Raw genomic sequence first — 18,014 nt, forward strand, 5'->3', positions numbered from 1 at the left:
TTCTGTGCTGGACTGAGAGCTGAGGACTCGCTGCAACAAGGGAAACTGAACTTTGATATCCTTGTAACCAGCACAATAAATCAGATCGTTGTTTCATCCCAGATATTAAGTTGGAACATAATTCATACTTCAAATATGATGGAAGATAGCATATTGGTCACTGGGAAGGACCCACACAAATGAAATGTTTTAAATTAGGAGCTGCCAATACCCATTGTCTAACGCATATTAGATCAAGATTAAACTGATTGAGGTAGGGCAGTGCCCAAAATAGAAATGGCGATTTGCCACCAAAACTTTACAACCTTATTAAAGTAATATATTCTAAAGAATACAAACTATGAATCGGAACCAAAGAAGCTAATTAATGACTATTTAAACTTTTTCTGGCGTAGCAGATGAGTGTGATCTGCTGCTGATGACAGGAAAAAAAAAACTAATGGTGGACCCTGAACAAAATTTTATATATTGCAGAGTAGAAGAAAGTCATACAAGCAGTGCAAATTTTAAAAGGGATTGTGTCACTAGCTGATTTTTCTTTGTGGCACTATGGAAATATTCTATTTGTATGTGGAATAAAGAATGAACCAGGAATAAAGAGATACTTGAATTTATTTTTAAATCCTAGTTCACTAAAATATTCATTAACAGGGTTTAGACTGCACAATCTGTCCCAGGCAACCATCAATTTCAAGTCAGAAGTTTCCATATTTTTTGGATTATGATAAATATTGATTTGTTAAGGGCTCTTATTCTAACAGTTATTTCATTGAAATGGTATTTAGCTTTTACCAGACCATCTACTGTGAAGGAAGTAACCCATGTTCCTTTACTTACTGTCATGGTTTATTTGTGCTGCAAATTTATGTCTTCCATACTATTTACTCTCAAATATACCTTTGAAAGGTCGCCTCTCAATTGCCTCTTTTCAAGGCTGAAAAGCCCAAGATTCTCATCTTTCCTCATAATTGAGTCTTCTGGCTGGAGTGATCTATCTCTCCATTGCCTCCATGGTCTTGGTGAAGATATCTGGACACAATATTCAAGGCATGGTCTGACCAGGGCATGCCACAGAACAAGCACAACTTTCTCTGACTTACACTCTAATGTTTTTGGTTATAATGTTCAGCATTCCATGTTTACTACTTTGTAGTGATTGAATATTTTGAACATCAAGTCTACTAAAACCCCTGGTCTCTCTCATTTCTCAGTGGTTTTGACACCAGTCATGAAGTACTTATGTTGCTCATTTCTTCTCGTCAGGTCAAGTCTCCTGCAATTCCCATGCCTCCCCTTCCCCCTCTCGCGGGTGGCAATTATAGTGATTCTTAACAGACATCGCTAAGGAATAAAGTGGAATGCGGAGGAAGCTAACTTTGTGGAAGAAAATAAGGGAAAGAGAAAGAGAGAACAAATGAAAGAGCCAATAAAATATAAATACAAAAATAAACATTCATTTGAGCCATTTCAGCAGTTGTCAATATGAAGCTGCTCAGTTTAGTTTTCTACAAGTACTGTTAACTGTACAAAAATTCACCTGGTAAGTTGATGGTCTGATCACCTAGGAAGAGGCGCCTAGCAATACTTCTTCTGTACCAAGCTCTTGGAAAGGCTAGAATCTCACTAAGCCTGCGCATGTCGTACTTGAAGGAAGCAGATCCTATGTCACAGACAGCTGCAGAGCAAAAAGCAAACAGTCATTGCATGCTTTCTAAAATCAAAAGCCTAGATAAACTTGCTAAAGGAAATGCTTTAATTTGAGAAAGATAATTTTTGAGAAAGATAATTTTATCCTCACCATAGCCTACTGAGGCATAGATTGGTTTTCCAAAAAAGCACAAATTGTTGTGCTCTGAGGACAAGTTTCAATTACTTCTAATTTTTGAGATGTTTAGGAGTATTAAAATAAAATGCTAAACTTCTATCAAACAACGCTTACAAATTAGCTTAACTTGGAGTTAGACAGAAAATTAAAAACATGCATAAATATTCTTGGAATTTCTAATTTGTGCAATAAATGTAACTGTATTGTCACCTTTTTTGTGATATTTTGATAGCACGGTGTTATCCCCAAGAACACAATTATATATTGCGATAGCATTAAACTAGAACTACTTTTGCCCCTCTCTCTGACTACTACAGGCTCTAGCTGGCATATTTAGCTTGGTATGCAGAAGAGTTGAGATCAAAATTTCATAGAGCAGCCAACTGTGAATTTGGAAACACATTCAGTTCTTTAATTCTTTTTGCGTGAAATAAACTTTTTTAAACTAACTCAAAGACTCAGTTGTGGGAAAAAATATCTAAATTTAGTGTTTAAAAAAAGGAATTTTCACAACATCAACTTGTATGTGGAGAGAACAAAGGTCACTTCACTTTATAAAATGGGGGGATTAAAACACATTTCTAATAATTCTCATTGGATACTTGACTTTTAACATAATCATCCTCAAACCTTTTGTACGGTCAGAATATGCGATGGGGAACAGTGGAGTATCCAATTTATTCCACTTGTGGTACTCAACATGTCATGGGACTCTCCTCCTTGAAGAATTATTGGGTCTTCTAGATTCGTGAAATACAGGATTATAGGAGTAAGCCAGTCAGCCCCTCGAGCCTGTTCCGCTATTCAATTGGAAAACGGATGATCTGTATTGCAACTCCATTTATCCGTCTTTGTTCAAAATCTCTGGATATACTTACCTAGCAAAAATCTATCAACCTCAGTTTTGAAAATTTCAATTAACCCAGAGAGCTCTGAAAAATTATAACTATTGACCTGCAATTTTCTCACTTTTTTTAATAAAAACACTGGAGTGGAAACCATCAGATCCTGGAGATTTGTCTATCACAAGTCCCATTAGTGTCTCCATTACCATTTAATTTTACTTATATTAAATCCACTAAGTTCCTCCCCTTGACTTATTAGAAACATAGAAGATAGGAGCAGGAGTAGGCCATTCGGCCCCTTGAGCCTGTTCCGCCATTTAATGAGATCATGGCTGATCATCCAAATTCAGTACCCTGTCCCTGCTTTCTCCCCATATCCCTTTAGCTTTAAGAAATATATCTAACTCCTTCTTGAATATATTTAATGAATTGGCCTCAACTGCCTTCTGTGGTAGAGAATTCCACAGGTTCACCACTCTCTGGGTGAAGAAATTCCTCCTTATCTCAGTCCTAAATGGCTTACCCCTTATCCTTAGACTGTGACCCCTGGTTCTGGACTCCCCCGCCATCGTGAACATCCTTCCTGCATCTAGTCTGTCTACTCCTGTTAGAATTTTATTAGCCTGAGTATCTCTGTTCTCCATAAAATATAAAGTCATAAAAGGCTAATTAAATTGAAGCAGAAATCAGCAAAACTGATTGTTGTACCAGAGATATTAATTAGAGTGGTTTCCATCTTGTTGTTAATTTTGATTGGTGTTTGGTTGTCAAACAATGCACTCCCTCCAGATCGCCTCATTCTGGACAAGCTGACTTTCACAAATTCAAGGTTAATACTCAGAGAATCCTTACGGCCTGTGACGGAACTGGCTTCTTCATCAACAGCACCTATTGCATGAGAAATTAATCGATAGATCAGTTATTTCCTTTCCCTTTCCAATTTTAAAGTTATTGCTACTTTAGGACTTCCCTTGTCATGTGCCACTCCCCAATTATAGAAGTGGACTGATAACCTGTCTCCTCAGTGCTGAAAGTGCATGAGGATTGAATTACACACCCTCACTAAACTCTCTTTCCTCCTTTACCACCTTACCAGAATTACTTAACTACAATCTGGAACTCACCATGTGAAGAACCATAGATAAGAATTCAAGCATTACCACATCATGGTGTTCAGCTATGTATTAACTCACTGCAGCACCTATTACAATAAAACTTGATAAAAATTTCAATTCCTACATTCTTTGCCTTGTGTTCCACAGCACTCCAGCAATGTACAAGCTTTAGCTTCTGCAGTTGTATCCAGAGATAACAAATATACGTGCTGGACAAATGCTTACATTGGAAAACAGGCATTTATGTACACAACTATATGTAATTATTTTATCAATAATCTAAACTGACCATACCACTTAGTCATTTTTTTTTTTTTTAAACAGCCTGAACATATGGAAGATTAGACAAGTATTTATTATAATGGTAACCTATCAGGAATACTATTTTTATAACTAGTTTTAAAACTCAAAACCTTTACTAAGTACAGTAAAAATATTGTTATTACACAACAGATCTTATAAAAGCAGTGCAATAACACTGTTACACATAAGCAGCAGAAACTATATTGGGTTCTTTTACCAGGAACACTTGATCCAGGAGTCAGGCCAGTGACTGTTGTTTTCTGCTTGCCAGTTCCATATGGATGAAAAACATATAGGGAGAAATCTGACATACAGGCTGTGAAGCTCAAGCCTGATGCAGCAGTGCTGGAGTAAGAAAGATCAGATTGACTACTGCTATGTCGGCTTCTTCCAAGAGGGCTTCCAAATCCAGTTGATGTACCTTCAAAGAGAAGTTAGTTGGTTAACACAAGAGTGTAAATGATGATCAGATCAGTCATTCATATTCCGTAGATTTAGAATGTCAAAAGGCTAATTGATGCTCAGTATTTTATTTTGGGGATTAGCTTTAAAAGGCTTCATTAGATCAGGGCAATCTTGAAAATTCTTTAATCAGTGATTATTAAATTTGTTGAACAGTCGCAAATCAACACAGTGGGATCACTCACTTTAAGTGCAACCACCCCTTAAAAAAAAAATTACCCATCATATAACAAGCCGAAAAAAACTATGAAAAATAAAAATACTGGTACCCTTAAGCTTTTACTTGGGACTGTACCCAGTCACTTGGCCACCTTTAATAATTTTTTAACAGAGTTCATTGAGCAGGATAAAACCCATTTTTGCTGTACTATCAAAAGTACATATTATTATTTACATCTCTTTCTGTTTGAAGTAGCTATATATTACACTGGGAGAATTCAGAAGGTTATGAGTTCAAACGACACTCCAGACAGTCGCAGCAAGCAGAGATCAGAATTCTAGTCTTTGAATACTGAGTTAACATCCAGTGGTATACTCACGTCCGATGGATGCAGAGTGCCCCCTTGTAGCCCCAGCAAGCAGGAGACCAGAGCTCCAGTCCCTGAATACTGGATTAACGTACTGCAGGGCACTGGCATCTGCTGGGAGTGAAGTGGCAACCCCCCATCACATCTAGTCGCCTCTCCTTGTAGGAGTCATGTTTAACAACCTGTCCATGCAATCAGGGACTTAGTTACAGAAACAACCCAGAGCACAATCTGTAGGATGTAAAGCAGTGGAAGAAATGGGTTGCTTCCTGTGCTGTGGGCACAGATGAGAAGAGGAGTTTCATAGTAATACATTAGGACAAAAGCTAGAGAACCAAGTCAGTGGGAACATAGGACTGAATTTTAAGGCTTAAATGTTTTTTTCCTGCATTCCAAGATCTGACTTGTGCAATTCCTTCATAACTGGCAAGAACGCAACGATAGATTGGTCTTTCTCACCGTTCGACGGGCTCAACATTCAGACATAGCTTGTGTCAATCAGCAATTATGAGTCACCTGGCAACACATCTTTAAGAAGCTTTATTTAGAGGTCAAGTGACTTTTCCCTTCACTGTATAAATATAGCTCCTATTTGAGATTCAACTTAAATTCCTAACCCAGAGAAAACAGTAAGAAACACATGCATGTCATCTGTCCATGCTTTGATTCAGTGTGTGTCACTGGCATGTCATGTGGCTTCCACACTTGTCAAATGCCAAAATTTAGACCATACTCTCAATCACCATCAGCTGTTAAAGAATAGGTCATTAGTTGAGGCCGTGAGACTGAAGATTAGTACAAAAAATCTTGTATTTATATATCGCCTTTAACGTAGTAAAACATCACAAGGCGCTTCACAGGAATGTTATCAAATAAAATGCCACTGAGCCGCATAAGGAGATATTAGGGCAGATGACCAAAAGCTTGGTCAAAGATGTAGGTTTTAAGGGACATCTTAAAGGAGGAGAGAGGTAGTCAGGCGGAGAGGTTTAGGGAGGGAATTCTAGAACCTAGGGCCTAGGTAGCTGAAGGCATCGACGCCAATGGTGGAGTCATTGAAGAGGCCAGAACTGGGCAAGCGCAGAGATCTGAGGGTTATAGGGCTGGAGGAGATTACAGAGATAGGGAGGGGTGAGGCCATGGAAGGATTTGAAAACAAGGATGAGAATTTTCAAATAGAGGTGCAGCTTAACCGTGATCCAACGTAGCTCACCGAGCACAGGGTGATGGATGAACAGGACTTGGTGCGAGTTAGAATACGGGCAGCAGAGTTTTGGAGGAGCTCAAGTTTATGGAGGGTGAAAGATGGGAGGCCAACCAGGACGTCATTGGAATAGTCAAGTTTATAAAAAATTATTTTTATTCATTCATGGGATGTGGGCATCGCTGGCAAGGCTAGCATTTATTGCCCATCCCTAGTTGCCCTGGAGATGGTGCTGGTGAGCCGCATTCTTGACCCGCTGCAGTCCGTGTGGTGAGGGTACTCCCACAGTGCTGTTAGGGAGAGAGTTCCAGGATTTTGGCCCAGCGACGATGAAGGAACGCTGATATACTTCCAAGTCAGGATGGTGTGTGACTTGGAGGTGGTGGTGTTCCCAAGCGCCTGCTGCCCTTGTCCTTCTAGGTGGGAAAGGTCGCGGGTTTGGGAGGTACTGCTGAAGAAGCCTTGGCGAGTTGCTGCAGTGCATCTTGTAGATGGTACAACACTGCAGCCACGGTACGCCGGTGGTGGAGGGAGTGAATGTTTAAGGTGGTGGATGGGGTGCCAATCAAGCGGGCTGCTTTGTCCTGGATGGTGTCGAGCTTCTTGTTGGAGCTGCACTCATCCAGGCAAGTGGAGAGTATTCCATCACACTCCTTACTTGTGCCTTGTAAGCGCTTAAAAATAAATGTTGCAGCTTCTCCAGGTTGGCACTTCATTTTTAGGTATGCCTGGTGCTGCTCTTCTACACTCCTTATTGAACCAGGGTTAGTCCCCTGGATTGATGGTAATGGTAGAGTGAGGGATATGCCAGGCCATGAGGTTACAGATTGTGGTGGAATACAATTCTGCTGCTGCTGATGGCCCACAGCACCTCATGGATGCCCAGTTTTGAACGGTTAGATCTGTTCTGAATCTGTCCCATTTAGCACGGTGGTAGTGCCACACAACATGATGGGAGTTCGTCTCCACAATGACTGTGTGGTAGTCACTGCTATCATGGACAGATGCATCTGCGACAGATAGATTGGTGAGAACGAGATCAAGTAGGTTTTTCCCTCGTGTTGGTTCTCTCACCCCCTGTTGCAAGTCCAGAATGGCAGCTATGTCCTTCAGGACTGTGCCAGCTCTCTCAGTAGTGATGCTACCAAGTCACTCTTGGTGATGGACATTGAAGTGACCCACCCAGAATACATTCTGTGCCCTTGCTACTCTCGGTGCTTCTTCCAAGTGGTGTTCAACATGGAGTACTGATTCATCAGCTGAGGGAGGGCGGTAGGTGGTAATCTGCAGGAGGTTTCCTTGTCCATACTTGACCTGAAGCCATGAGACTTTATGGGGTCCGGAGTCAATGTTGAGGACTCCCAGAGCCACTCCTTCCTGAGTGTATACTACTTTGCCGCCACCCCTGGTGGGTCTGTCCTGCCGGTGGAACAGGACATACCCAGGGATGGGGGATGGAGGAGTTTGGGACATTGGCTTGACTAGTCTGTGGGACAGCTCTCCCAATTTTGGCACAAGTCCTCAGATGTTAGTGAGGACTATGCAGGGTCGACTGGGCTGGGTGTGCCGTTGTTGTGTCTGTAGCCGGTGCCAAGGTCGATGCCATGTGGTCCGTCCGGTTTTATTCTTATTATTGTTTCTTGTAGCGGTTTGTTACAACCGAGTGGCTTGCTAGGCCATTTCAGAGGGCAATTAAGAGTCAACCACATTGTTGTGGGTCTGGAGTCACATATAGGCCAGACCAGGTAAGGACGACAGATTTCCTTCCCTAAAAGGACATTAGTGAACCAGAAAGATTTTTTACAACAAACCGATAGTTTCATGGTCACCATTACTGATACTAGCTTTTTATTCCAGATTTATTTAATTAATTGAATTTAAATTCGGATTTGAACTCACATCTCCGGATCATTAGTCCAGGCCTCTGGATTACTCGTCCAGTAACATTACCACTATGCTACCGTTCCCTAGAAGTCTGGAAGTAACAAAGGCATGAATGAGGGTTTCAGCAGCAGATGAGCTGAGGCAGGGGTGGAGATGGGCAATATTACAGAGGTGGAAATAGGCGGTCTTGGTGATGGAGTGGATGTGTGATCTGAAACTCATCTTGGGGTCAAATACAACACTAAAGTTGCGAACGGTCTGGTTCAGCCTCAGACAGTGGCCAGGGAGACGGATGGAGTCGGTGGCTAGGGAACAGAGTTTGTGCTTCAGTCTGCCAAATATTTAGTTGGAGGAAATTTCTGCTGATCCAGTACTGGATGTCAGACAAGCAGTGTGGCAAATCAGAGACAGTGGAGTGGTTGCGAGGTATGGTGGTGAGGTAGAGCTGGGTGTCGTCAGCGAACACGTGGAACCTGATGCTGTGTTTTCAGATGATGTCACAAAGGGGCAGCATGTAGATGAGAATTAGGAGGGGGCCAAGGATAGATCCTTGGGGGATTCCAGAGATAACAATGCAGAAATGGGAAGAGAAGCCATTGCAGGTGATTATCTGGCTATGACTGGACAGATAAGAATGGAACAGTTGCACCCAGCTGAACAACGGAGGAGGATGGTGTGGTCAAATGTGTCGAAGGCTGCAGACGGGTCGAGAAAGGTGAGGAGTGATAACTTACAATGGTCATAGTCATATAGGGTGTCAATGGTGACTTTGATAAGGGCTGTTTCAATACTGTGGCGGGGCAGAAACCTGATTAATATTGGTAATGCGTTTATATTTGTAGTGAACATGACATACTTCCTGCAGGCTTCTCTATTTACATTATGGAACTATGTATTCTTCAAATACTCTGCTTGAATGATCTTAAAACCCTGAGGTCTAGAATCGCCTGGAAACCTCCTCTATGTTTTGGCGACTACAAAAAAAGTTAAAATATCCAATTGTCCTTGCTCAAAGAACCTTAAGAACATAAGAAATAGGAGCAGGAGTAGGCCATTCGGCCCTTCGAGCCTGCTCCGCCATTCAATGAGATCATGGCTGATCTTCTGCCTCAACTCCATTCACCGGCCCTATCGCCATATCCCTTGATGCCCTTACTAATCAGAAATCTATCAACTTCTGTTTTGAATATACCCAATGACTGAGCCTCCACAGCCCTCTGGGGTAGAGAATTCCAAAGATTTACCACCCTCTGTGTGAAGAAATTTCTTCTCATCTCAGTCCTGAATGGCCTACCCTTTATCCTGAGGCTGTGGTCCCTGGTTCTAGACTCCCCAGCTAAGGGAAACATTCTCTCAGTACCCATCCTATCAAGCCCTGTAATAATTTTGTATGCTTCAATGAGATCCCCTCTCATTCTTCTGAATTAAAGAGAATACAGGCCTAGTTTATTCGATCTCTTCTCATACGACAGTCCCACCATCCCAGCAATCAATTTCGTGAACCTTCGTTGCACTCCCTCTATGGCAAGTATATCCTTCCTTAGGTAAGGAGACCAAAATTGTACACAGTACTCCAGGTGTGGTCTCACCAAGGCCTATATAATTGGAGTAAGACTTCTTTACTCCTGTACTCAAATCCTCTTGTAATGAAGGCCAGCATACCATTTGCTTTCCTAATGGTTTGCTGCACCTGCACATTCACTTTCAGTGACTCATGTACAAGGACACCCAGGTCCCTTTGAGCATCTGCATTCCCCAATCTTTCACCAGTTAGGAAATACTCTGCCTTTCTGTTTTTTCTACCAAAGTGGATAACTTCACATTTATCCACATTATATTCCATCTGCCATGTTCTCGCCCACTCACTGAGCCTGTCGAGATCCCCTTGAAGTCTCTTCGCAACTAACACTGCTACCTGGCTTTGTATCATCAGCAAATTTGGAAATGTTACATTTAGTCCCCTCACCCAAATCATTGATATAGATTGTGAATAGCTGGGGCCCAAGCACCGATCCTTGCGGTACCCCACTAGTCACAGCCTGCCATCCTGAAAAAGACCCGTTTATCCCCACTCTTTGTTTTCTGTCTATAGCCACCATAAGAATAATTTTCAGAAGTCCAGGTCTGCTATAGTACCTTGTCTTCATCATTAGAGCATTTGGCTTTGATGCCCAATTTGAAAACAACCCTGGTCTTAAGCTCATGAAATTAGTTTTAGCCTGTCGGGCTTTGGCCACAGTTCTCTCAGCCCAAATGAAGCCCTGAGAATGGAGCATTATCCAAGGCCTCATGGTCATTTTCATATCACTCACTCTCATCTTCAGGAAATAACAGGGATACTCTGACGCATTTCAAACAATCAGGCTAGATAACTCTGTAGATACCAAAATAGGTGAAGCTAATTACTTTGCTATATTAATCAGAGAATGGATACCAATTGTCCCAATCAGCTATCTAGGCTGGTACTATCACAGGCAGTGGAAGGTCAAAAAGTACTTTACAACGCAAGCATTTTATATGAGAAGGCACAATTGTTAGTGTCCTTAAACAGATCCATCAAAGAAGGATCCTCATCTAATAACCCATTATTTAACAGCTGAATACTGCCGCTGATTCGGTACACTCAGCTGAAACTCATCAAGTTTGACCTAAGTAAGTGTCTATTCCTAAAGTGAGATGGCAGATTTGGCCAACGTTACAGATTGCTTCATTGGGACAGGAAGATAACTACTTCAGCAATGGGGTAGAAAATGTCTACATAAATGACCCTGAAATTGGCTGATTATTTCATGCTGGAAAATAATTCCTGTCATCAGCTTGAAAAGGATCAGAAGAAATCCATCACTAAAACACAGACTGGCTTTTGAAGCAGAACCAGCACCATAAATTAGGGGAACATGAGAAAAGTCTGTTCATATGCTTTGTTGGACTTAAAAAAGGTTTTAACAGTGACTAGCAAAAAGTCTCTGGACAGTCATGTAACACAATTGGTAGGCAGAAATTTTTTTTTATCCATATGCTGCAAAGTCCCTGCAATAGTGTCACAAGGTGCATCGTGGTAACCCAAATTGTTCAAGATGGAGTGGGAGAGCAAGAAAGGTTATTTTTTTCCCCATTCATTCTCAGGATACAGGCATCGCGAATAAGGCCAGCATTTATTGCCCATCCCTAGTTGCCCCCGAGAAGGTGACAAGCCTTCTTCTTGAACTACTGCAGTCCGTGTGGTGAAGGTACTCCCATACTGTTGTTAGGTAGAGAGCTCCAGGATTTTGACCCAGTGCTGAAGGAACAGCTTTTCAACATCAAACTTGAAATGAATACAAGTAGAGGTTGGAGGACAGCATTCGAGTTACAGATTAAAATCCTGAGCTACACTTATATCCCCATAACCCACAAAGGAGGAGGAAAAGGGTTATATCTTCCACTTCAGATATGGCCCCAGAATGTGACTGAGGATAAATATTTTAAAAAGTTAAATTCAGTACTTACGTGAATAATCAAGTCAAAACGTTTCCTTATGTAGGAAACACAATTACAATAAAGTAACAAATACCAAACTTGTAATGTATATACCTTTAAGGGGGGAACTACTTTTTACAGCTCATGTATATTGTAGTACCGGCAGTGACCACACCTGTATATAGCACTGAGTAGTAACCTGTAAAGGCAGTTCCAGTATGAGCCACGTTTAGTAAACACCTGTTGTACCGTTTCTCCTGCAGTCTGTGTCTTATTATACAGGGACACAACATTGGCGACAAGGCAAGTTCGAACCTACCTGCAACTCTGCATCACCTCCCGGGGATTCGTTCCTGGAGATCATTGGATTGGAGGTCAAGGCCAGAGACTCGGGCGTCGACCACGGGCAACCGCCCAGTCATCCAGCAGAGACTCGAGAATTGCGGGGGAGGCTGTCGAGAGCCAGGCTTGGCTTTCCAGTCGAGGTGGTCCAGGGAAACGGGCTGGCAACAGGTGGTGCGCAGACCCTTCCCGGACAGCGGCGGGCTAGAGCCCGACCAAGCGGCACAGCAAAGGGCCGAGCAGCGTAGACAGGGGAGAGAGAGGGCAGAGCGCACAGGGCGCAGCCGGTGTTCAGGGGCCGAGCAGCGTCAAAGAGAGGGAGAGAGAGACGCGCAGAAACCCGTGAGGCGCCGCCATTGCCACGAGGACCGCCGAGAGCGGCGTTGGCAGCAGCGCAGGAGAAGCGCGCAAAACCTACAGGGCGCCGCCATTGCCACGAGAACCGCCGGGAGCGGCGTTGGCAGCAGCGGGGGAGGAAGGAAAGCGCGGGAGACGCCATTTTAAGTCATTGGGAGACGCCATTTTAAACCACACCCAAAATGCCGAAGAGTGGCAGTATCACTGCATTTGACAATGAAGTCGAAGATTGGACTACATATGTCGAACGAATAGAGGTGTACTGCAAGGCAAATGAGGTGTCAGGTGACAAGAAAGCGTCGGTATTGTTAAATTTAATGGGTGCAAAGACGTATGGTTTATTACGAAATCTAGTAACCCCAACGAAGCCAATGGAAAAGAGTTTTGAAGACATAGTAACGATACCACAGGAACATTTAAACCCCACACCGCTGCTGATAGCAGAAAGATTCAAGTTTCACAAACGGAACCAGCATAAGGATGAAAGCAATGCTGATTATTTAACAGAACTGCGCAAACTATCGAAACACTGCCAGTTTGGAGCGGGACTGGCAGATACCTTAAGGGACAAGTTTGTGTGTGGGCTTCAAAGTGAAGGAACCCAGAAACGGCTTTTATCTGAAAAGGACCTTACGCTGGAAAAGGCTTTCAGCATTGCGGTATCATATGAAGCAGCAGCACGGGGCGCTGCAGAGATACAACAGAGACCGCAAGAATATGGCACAAACGAAATGTCATATGGAACAGAGAAGTGCTATCGCTGCGGCAGAACAACACACGACCAGAATGATTGCTGGTTCAAAGACAAAGTGTGCAGACAGTGTGGAAAAGTAGGACACATAGCACGAGTCTGCAGGTCGGGAAAGAAAACCAGCAATAAGAAACCTACCAAAGAAAAGTACAAGAAGGTACCTAAGATGACGGAGAATAGTTCAGATGAACAAGAGAGTGATAATGACTCCGAAAGCAGGGAACTGAGTTGTCTGAAACTACATAATGTGATCACAACGGAGGATCACCGAACCATTTGGGTCACTCTCAAGATAGCAGGAGTCCAGGTAAAGATGGAATTGGACACAGGATCAGCCCTAACAGTCATAAACCGACAGGACTACGAGTGGCTATTCTCACACATACCCTTGAGAGACACAAAAATTATTTTGAAGACGTACACGGGGCAAAAAGTCTACCCCAAAGGAAAAATAAGGGTGACCGTCATATATAACGGTAAGGAAACACCAAAACTAGACCTGTATGTATTGCAAGATGGAGGACCACCATTAGTGGGACGTGAATGGATCCGGAAAATACAACTGGATTGGCATTCCATACAGGCACTGACTGTGGCTGACAAAAAGGATGACGACGTCACACCTGGGCGACTGTCAAAGATCCTAACTGACGCGAAAGAAGTGTTCCAGCAAGGACTCGGAACACTAAAAGGCATGACAGCGACGATTAAAATTGAAGAAAACGTAAGCCCCCAATTTTTTTTTTTTTTTTTTTTTTTTTTTTTTTTTTTTTTTTAAGGCCACACCTCTACCTTATGCAATCCACCCAGCCGTCGAAGCAGAGCTGGAGAGTCTAGAACGTTCAGGTGTACTGTCCAAGGTAGACTGGAGCGAGTGGGCTACACCCATCGTCCCTGTGATGAAAAAGTCGTTGAGCAGCACGCCTGGGGAACCAAGGAAGGTTCGCATCTGTGGGGACTTTAAGGTAACAGTGAACCCAGTCCTTCACACCGTACAATATCCACTTCCGGGGATTGAAGATATTTTCGCCTCGCTATCTGGAGGGAAACGCTTCACTAAGATTGATCTGGCCCAGGCGTATCTGCAAATGGAGGTAGAAGAAGCATCAAAAAAATGCCTCACAATCAACACCCATAAAGGTCTCTACCAATACAACCGGCTGGTATTCGGGGTAGCATCAGCTCCGGCTATTTGGCAGAGGGCAATGGAACAAGTCCTGCAAGGGATCCCAGGGACCCAGTGTTATTTGGACGACATCCTGGTCACGGGCAAAAATGACAGTGATCACCTTGCCAACCTGGAGCAGGTGCTCACTAGATTGCAGGAATATGGGCTCCGAGCTAACCGCCCCAAATGCAAGTTTTTTAGAAAACAGATCTCGTATCGTGGCCACGTTATCAATAAAGAGGGGTTACATAAGTCCCCAGAGAAGATTGAGGCAGTAGTCAAGGCTCCAGCACCGGAAAATGTGTCACAACTGAGGTCGTTCCTCGGGCTGGTAAACTACTACCATAAGTTCTTGCCAAATTTGTCTACAATACTACACCCACTGAACACCCTACTGCAAACTGGGGTGCCATGGAAGTGGAGTGACGAATGTAGACGAGCTTTCCAGAAGAGCAAAACACTAATCACATCGAAAGAGGTATTGGCCCATTACAACCCAGCATTACCAATTCGGTTGGCATGTGATGCGTCACCCTACGGCATTGGAGCGGTGCTGTCGCACAAATTCTCAGACGGCTCAGAGAGGCCAATAGCCTTTGCGTCACGATCACTAACCTCAGCCGAGCGTAACTACGCCCAGATTGACAGGGAGGCACTCAGCCTAGTGTGGGGAGTGAAAAAGTTCAATCACTATCTGCACGGGCAGAAATTCACCTTGCTGACTGATCACCAGCCTCTTGTCTCCATTTTTAATCCGAAGAAGGGCGTTCCGGTGATGACTGCGCAATGACTACAAAGATGGTCACTTTTTCTAGGGGCGCACCACTATGAGATTGAATGTAAGGGCACGAAACAACATGGAAATGCTGATGGGCTATCACGCCTGCCACTGCCTACTGCGGAGGAAGCACCAGCAGTGGATCCTGTCGAAATATTCCATTCGACTATAGTTGAATACCTACCGGTAACTAACGCTTGTATCGAAAAGGAAACCCGAAATGACCCGACACTGTCTCGGGTATATGATTTGACGGTGAAGGGATGGCCAGCACATGGCGACTCACTGTTGCCAGCATTCTCGACAAGGAGAGAACAGCTGTCAGTGTGCCGGGGGACCTTGATGTGTGGATCCCGAGTGGTAATTCCACCCAAGTTAAGGGATAGAGTGCTCAATGAGCTTCATGAGGGTCATCTGGGAGGGGTAAAAATGAAAAGCCTAGCCAGGGCTTATGTGTGGTGGCCGGGAATCGATAAACAAATCGAGGACCTGACCAAGAGCTGCTCAGGATGCCAGAAAGTCCAAAATGCACCACCACAGGCCCCTCTACACCCATGGGAGTGGCCCTCATCTCCATGGCAACGGGTGCATATTGGATTTTGCTGGTCCATTCATGGACTCAATGTTTTTAATAGCCGTGGATGCGCACTCGAAATAAGAACATAAGAAATAGGAGCAGGTTGGCAGAATTTCCCATCCTGCTTTACTTCTCAACCATTCGCCATTTTATACAGGCTGTAGGCTTTTAACACACGTTGTCATACATTATAAGAACATAAGAAATAGGAGCAGGAGTAGGCCAATCGGCCCCTCGAGCCTGCTCCGCCATTCAATAAGATCATGGCTGATCTGATCCTAACCGCCAATCCACTATCACAGGACTATCTCCTGAATCTAACAGAATTAGACACACGAAACAGGAGCAGGATCAGGCTACACGGCCCCTGGGCCCGCTCCGCTACCCACAGGGCCATGTCCGATCCGAACCTAGACTCATGTCCAAATTCCTGCCCGCTCCCCATAACCGTTAATTCCCTTTACTTCTAGGAAACTGTCTATTTCTGTTTTAAATTTATGTAATGATGTAGCTTCTACAGCTTTTTGGGGCAGCATATTCCATGGACCTACCACCCTCTGAGTGAAGTAGTTCCTCCTCATCTCAGTTTTGAAAGAGCAGCCCCTTATTCTAAGACTATGCCTCCTAGTTCTTGTTTCACCCATCATCGGGAACATCCTCCCCGCATCCACCCGATCCAACCCCTTCACAATCTTATATGTTTCAATAAGATCGCCTCTCATTCTTCTGAACTCCAATGAGTAGAGTCCCAATCTACTCAACCTCTGCTCATATGGCCATCCCCTCATCCCCGGAATTAACCGAGTGAACCTTCTTTGTACTGGCTCGAGAGCAAGTATGTCTTTTCTTAAGTATGGACACCAAAACTGTATGCAGTATTCCAGGTGCGGTCTCACCAATACCTTGTACAACTGAAGCAATACCTCCCTATTTTTATATTCTATCCCCCTAGCAATGAAAGCCAACATTCCATTGGCCTTCTTAATCACTTGCTGCACCTGCATAGTAACCTTTTGAGTTTCGTGCACCAGGACCCCCAGATCCCTTTGTACTTCAGTACTTTCCAGTTTCTTGCCATTAAGATAATAGCTTGCTCTACGATTTTTCCTGCCAAAGTGCATAGCCTCACACTTTCCAGTATTGTATTCCATCTGCCAAATCTCTGCCCACTTACTTAGCCTGTCTATGTCCCCTTGCAGGTTTTTTATGTCCTCCTCACTCACTACTTTCCCTCCCATCTTTGTATCATCTGCAAACTTTGATATGTTACACTCGGTCCCCTCCTCCAAATCGTTAATATAGATTGTAAAGAGTTGGGGACCCAGCACTGACCCCTGCGGAACACCACTAGTTACTGATTGCCAGTCTGAGAATGAACCATTTATCCCAACTCTCTGCCTTCTGTTAGATAGCCAATCCTCTATCCATGCCAGAATATTACCCCCAATCCCGTGATTTTTTATCTTAAGCAATAATCTTTTGTGTGGCACCTTGTCAAATGCCTTTTGGAAGTCTAAATACACTACGTCCACTGGTTCCCCTTTATCCACCCTATATGTTACTTCCTCAAAGAACTCCAGCAAATTTGTCAAACATGACTTCCCCTTCATAAAACCATGCTGACTTTGTCCTATTAAATTATGATTATCCAAATGTCCTGTTACTGTCTCCTTAATAATGGACTCCAAAATTTTACCTACCACAGATGTTAGGCTAACCGGTCTATAGTTTCCAGCCTTCTGTCTGCTGCCCTTTTTAAATAAGGGTGTTACATTAGCAGTTTTCCAGTCTGCCGGGAGCTTTGCTGAGTCCAGGGAGTTTTGGAAAATTATTACCAATGCATCCACAATCCCTACCGCCACTTCCCTCAAGACCCTAGGATGTAAGCCATCAGGTCCAGGTGATTTATCCGCCTTGAGTCCCATTATTTTACCAAGTACTACTTCCTTAGTGATTTTAATCGTATTTAGCTCCTCCCCCCCTATAGCCCCCTGCTTGTCAAGTGTTGGGATATTCTTAGTGTCCTCTACTGTAAAGACTGATGTAAAATATTCATTCAGTGTTTTTGCCATCTCCATATTTCCCACCATTAATTTCCCGGTCTCATCCTCTAAGGGACCAACATTTACTTCAGCCACCCTTTTTCTTTTTATATAACTATAAAAACTCTTAGGCCTAGAAATTGGGTATAGCCCCGCTTGAGGCGTTCGAATTGGCGATGCGCAAAGTTTATAGCCAGACGAAACTTATCGCCGCCTGGCGCAATATTGGGTTGCATCGCCCCCAAAGGGGATTGAGGCGCTAAATCAGCCATTGCACGGTGCTCTTAAGGCGCAAAAGGTCAGGCGCTACTCAATATCGACGCGGACGGGCGCAGCGCAGGTGAACTCAATTACGGGAAAGCACGAGACCTACAG

The 18,014-nt window shown here is 43.6% G+C and overlaps 1 protein-coding gene across 9 annotated transcripts in view; it reads right to left on the reverse strand.

Moving 5' to 3' along the window:
* The window catches only part of bltp1 (bridge-like lipid transfer protein family member 1), a 567,108-nt gene that overhangs the window by 41,707 nt on the left and 507,387 nt on the right, over positions 1-18,014 (reverse strand). For all 9 annotated transcript variants that reach the window (XM_086009761.1, XM_086009749.1, XM_086009753.1 and 6 more), the window contains 3 exons: positions 4,306-4,509; positions 3,379-3,558; positions 1,538-1,675 (listed from right to left, as the gene is read on the reverse strand). In XM_086009761.1, the coding sequence (XP_085865887.1) occupies positions 1,538-1,675; positions 3,379-3,558; positions 4,306-4,509 (522 nt within the window). The remainder of the gene's footprint in view (positions 1-1,537; positions 1,676-3,378; positions 3,559-4,305; positions 4,510-18,014) is intronic.

The sequence above is a fragment of the Somniosus microcephalus genome, chromosome 2 (genome assembly GCF_052327205.1).
Source record: "Somniosus microcephalus isolate GS21.2 chromosome 2, FLI_Smic_1.0, whole genome shotgun sequence".
NCBI lineage: Eukaryota > Metazoa > Chordata > Chondrichthyes > Squaliformes > Somniosidae > Somniosus > Somniosus microcephalus.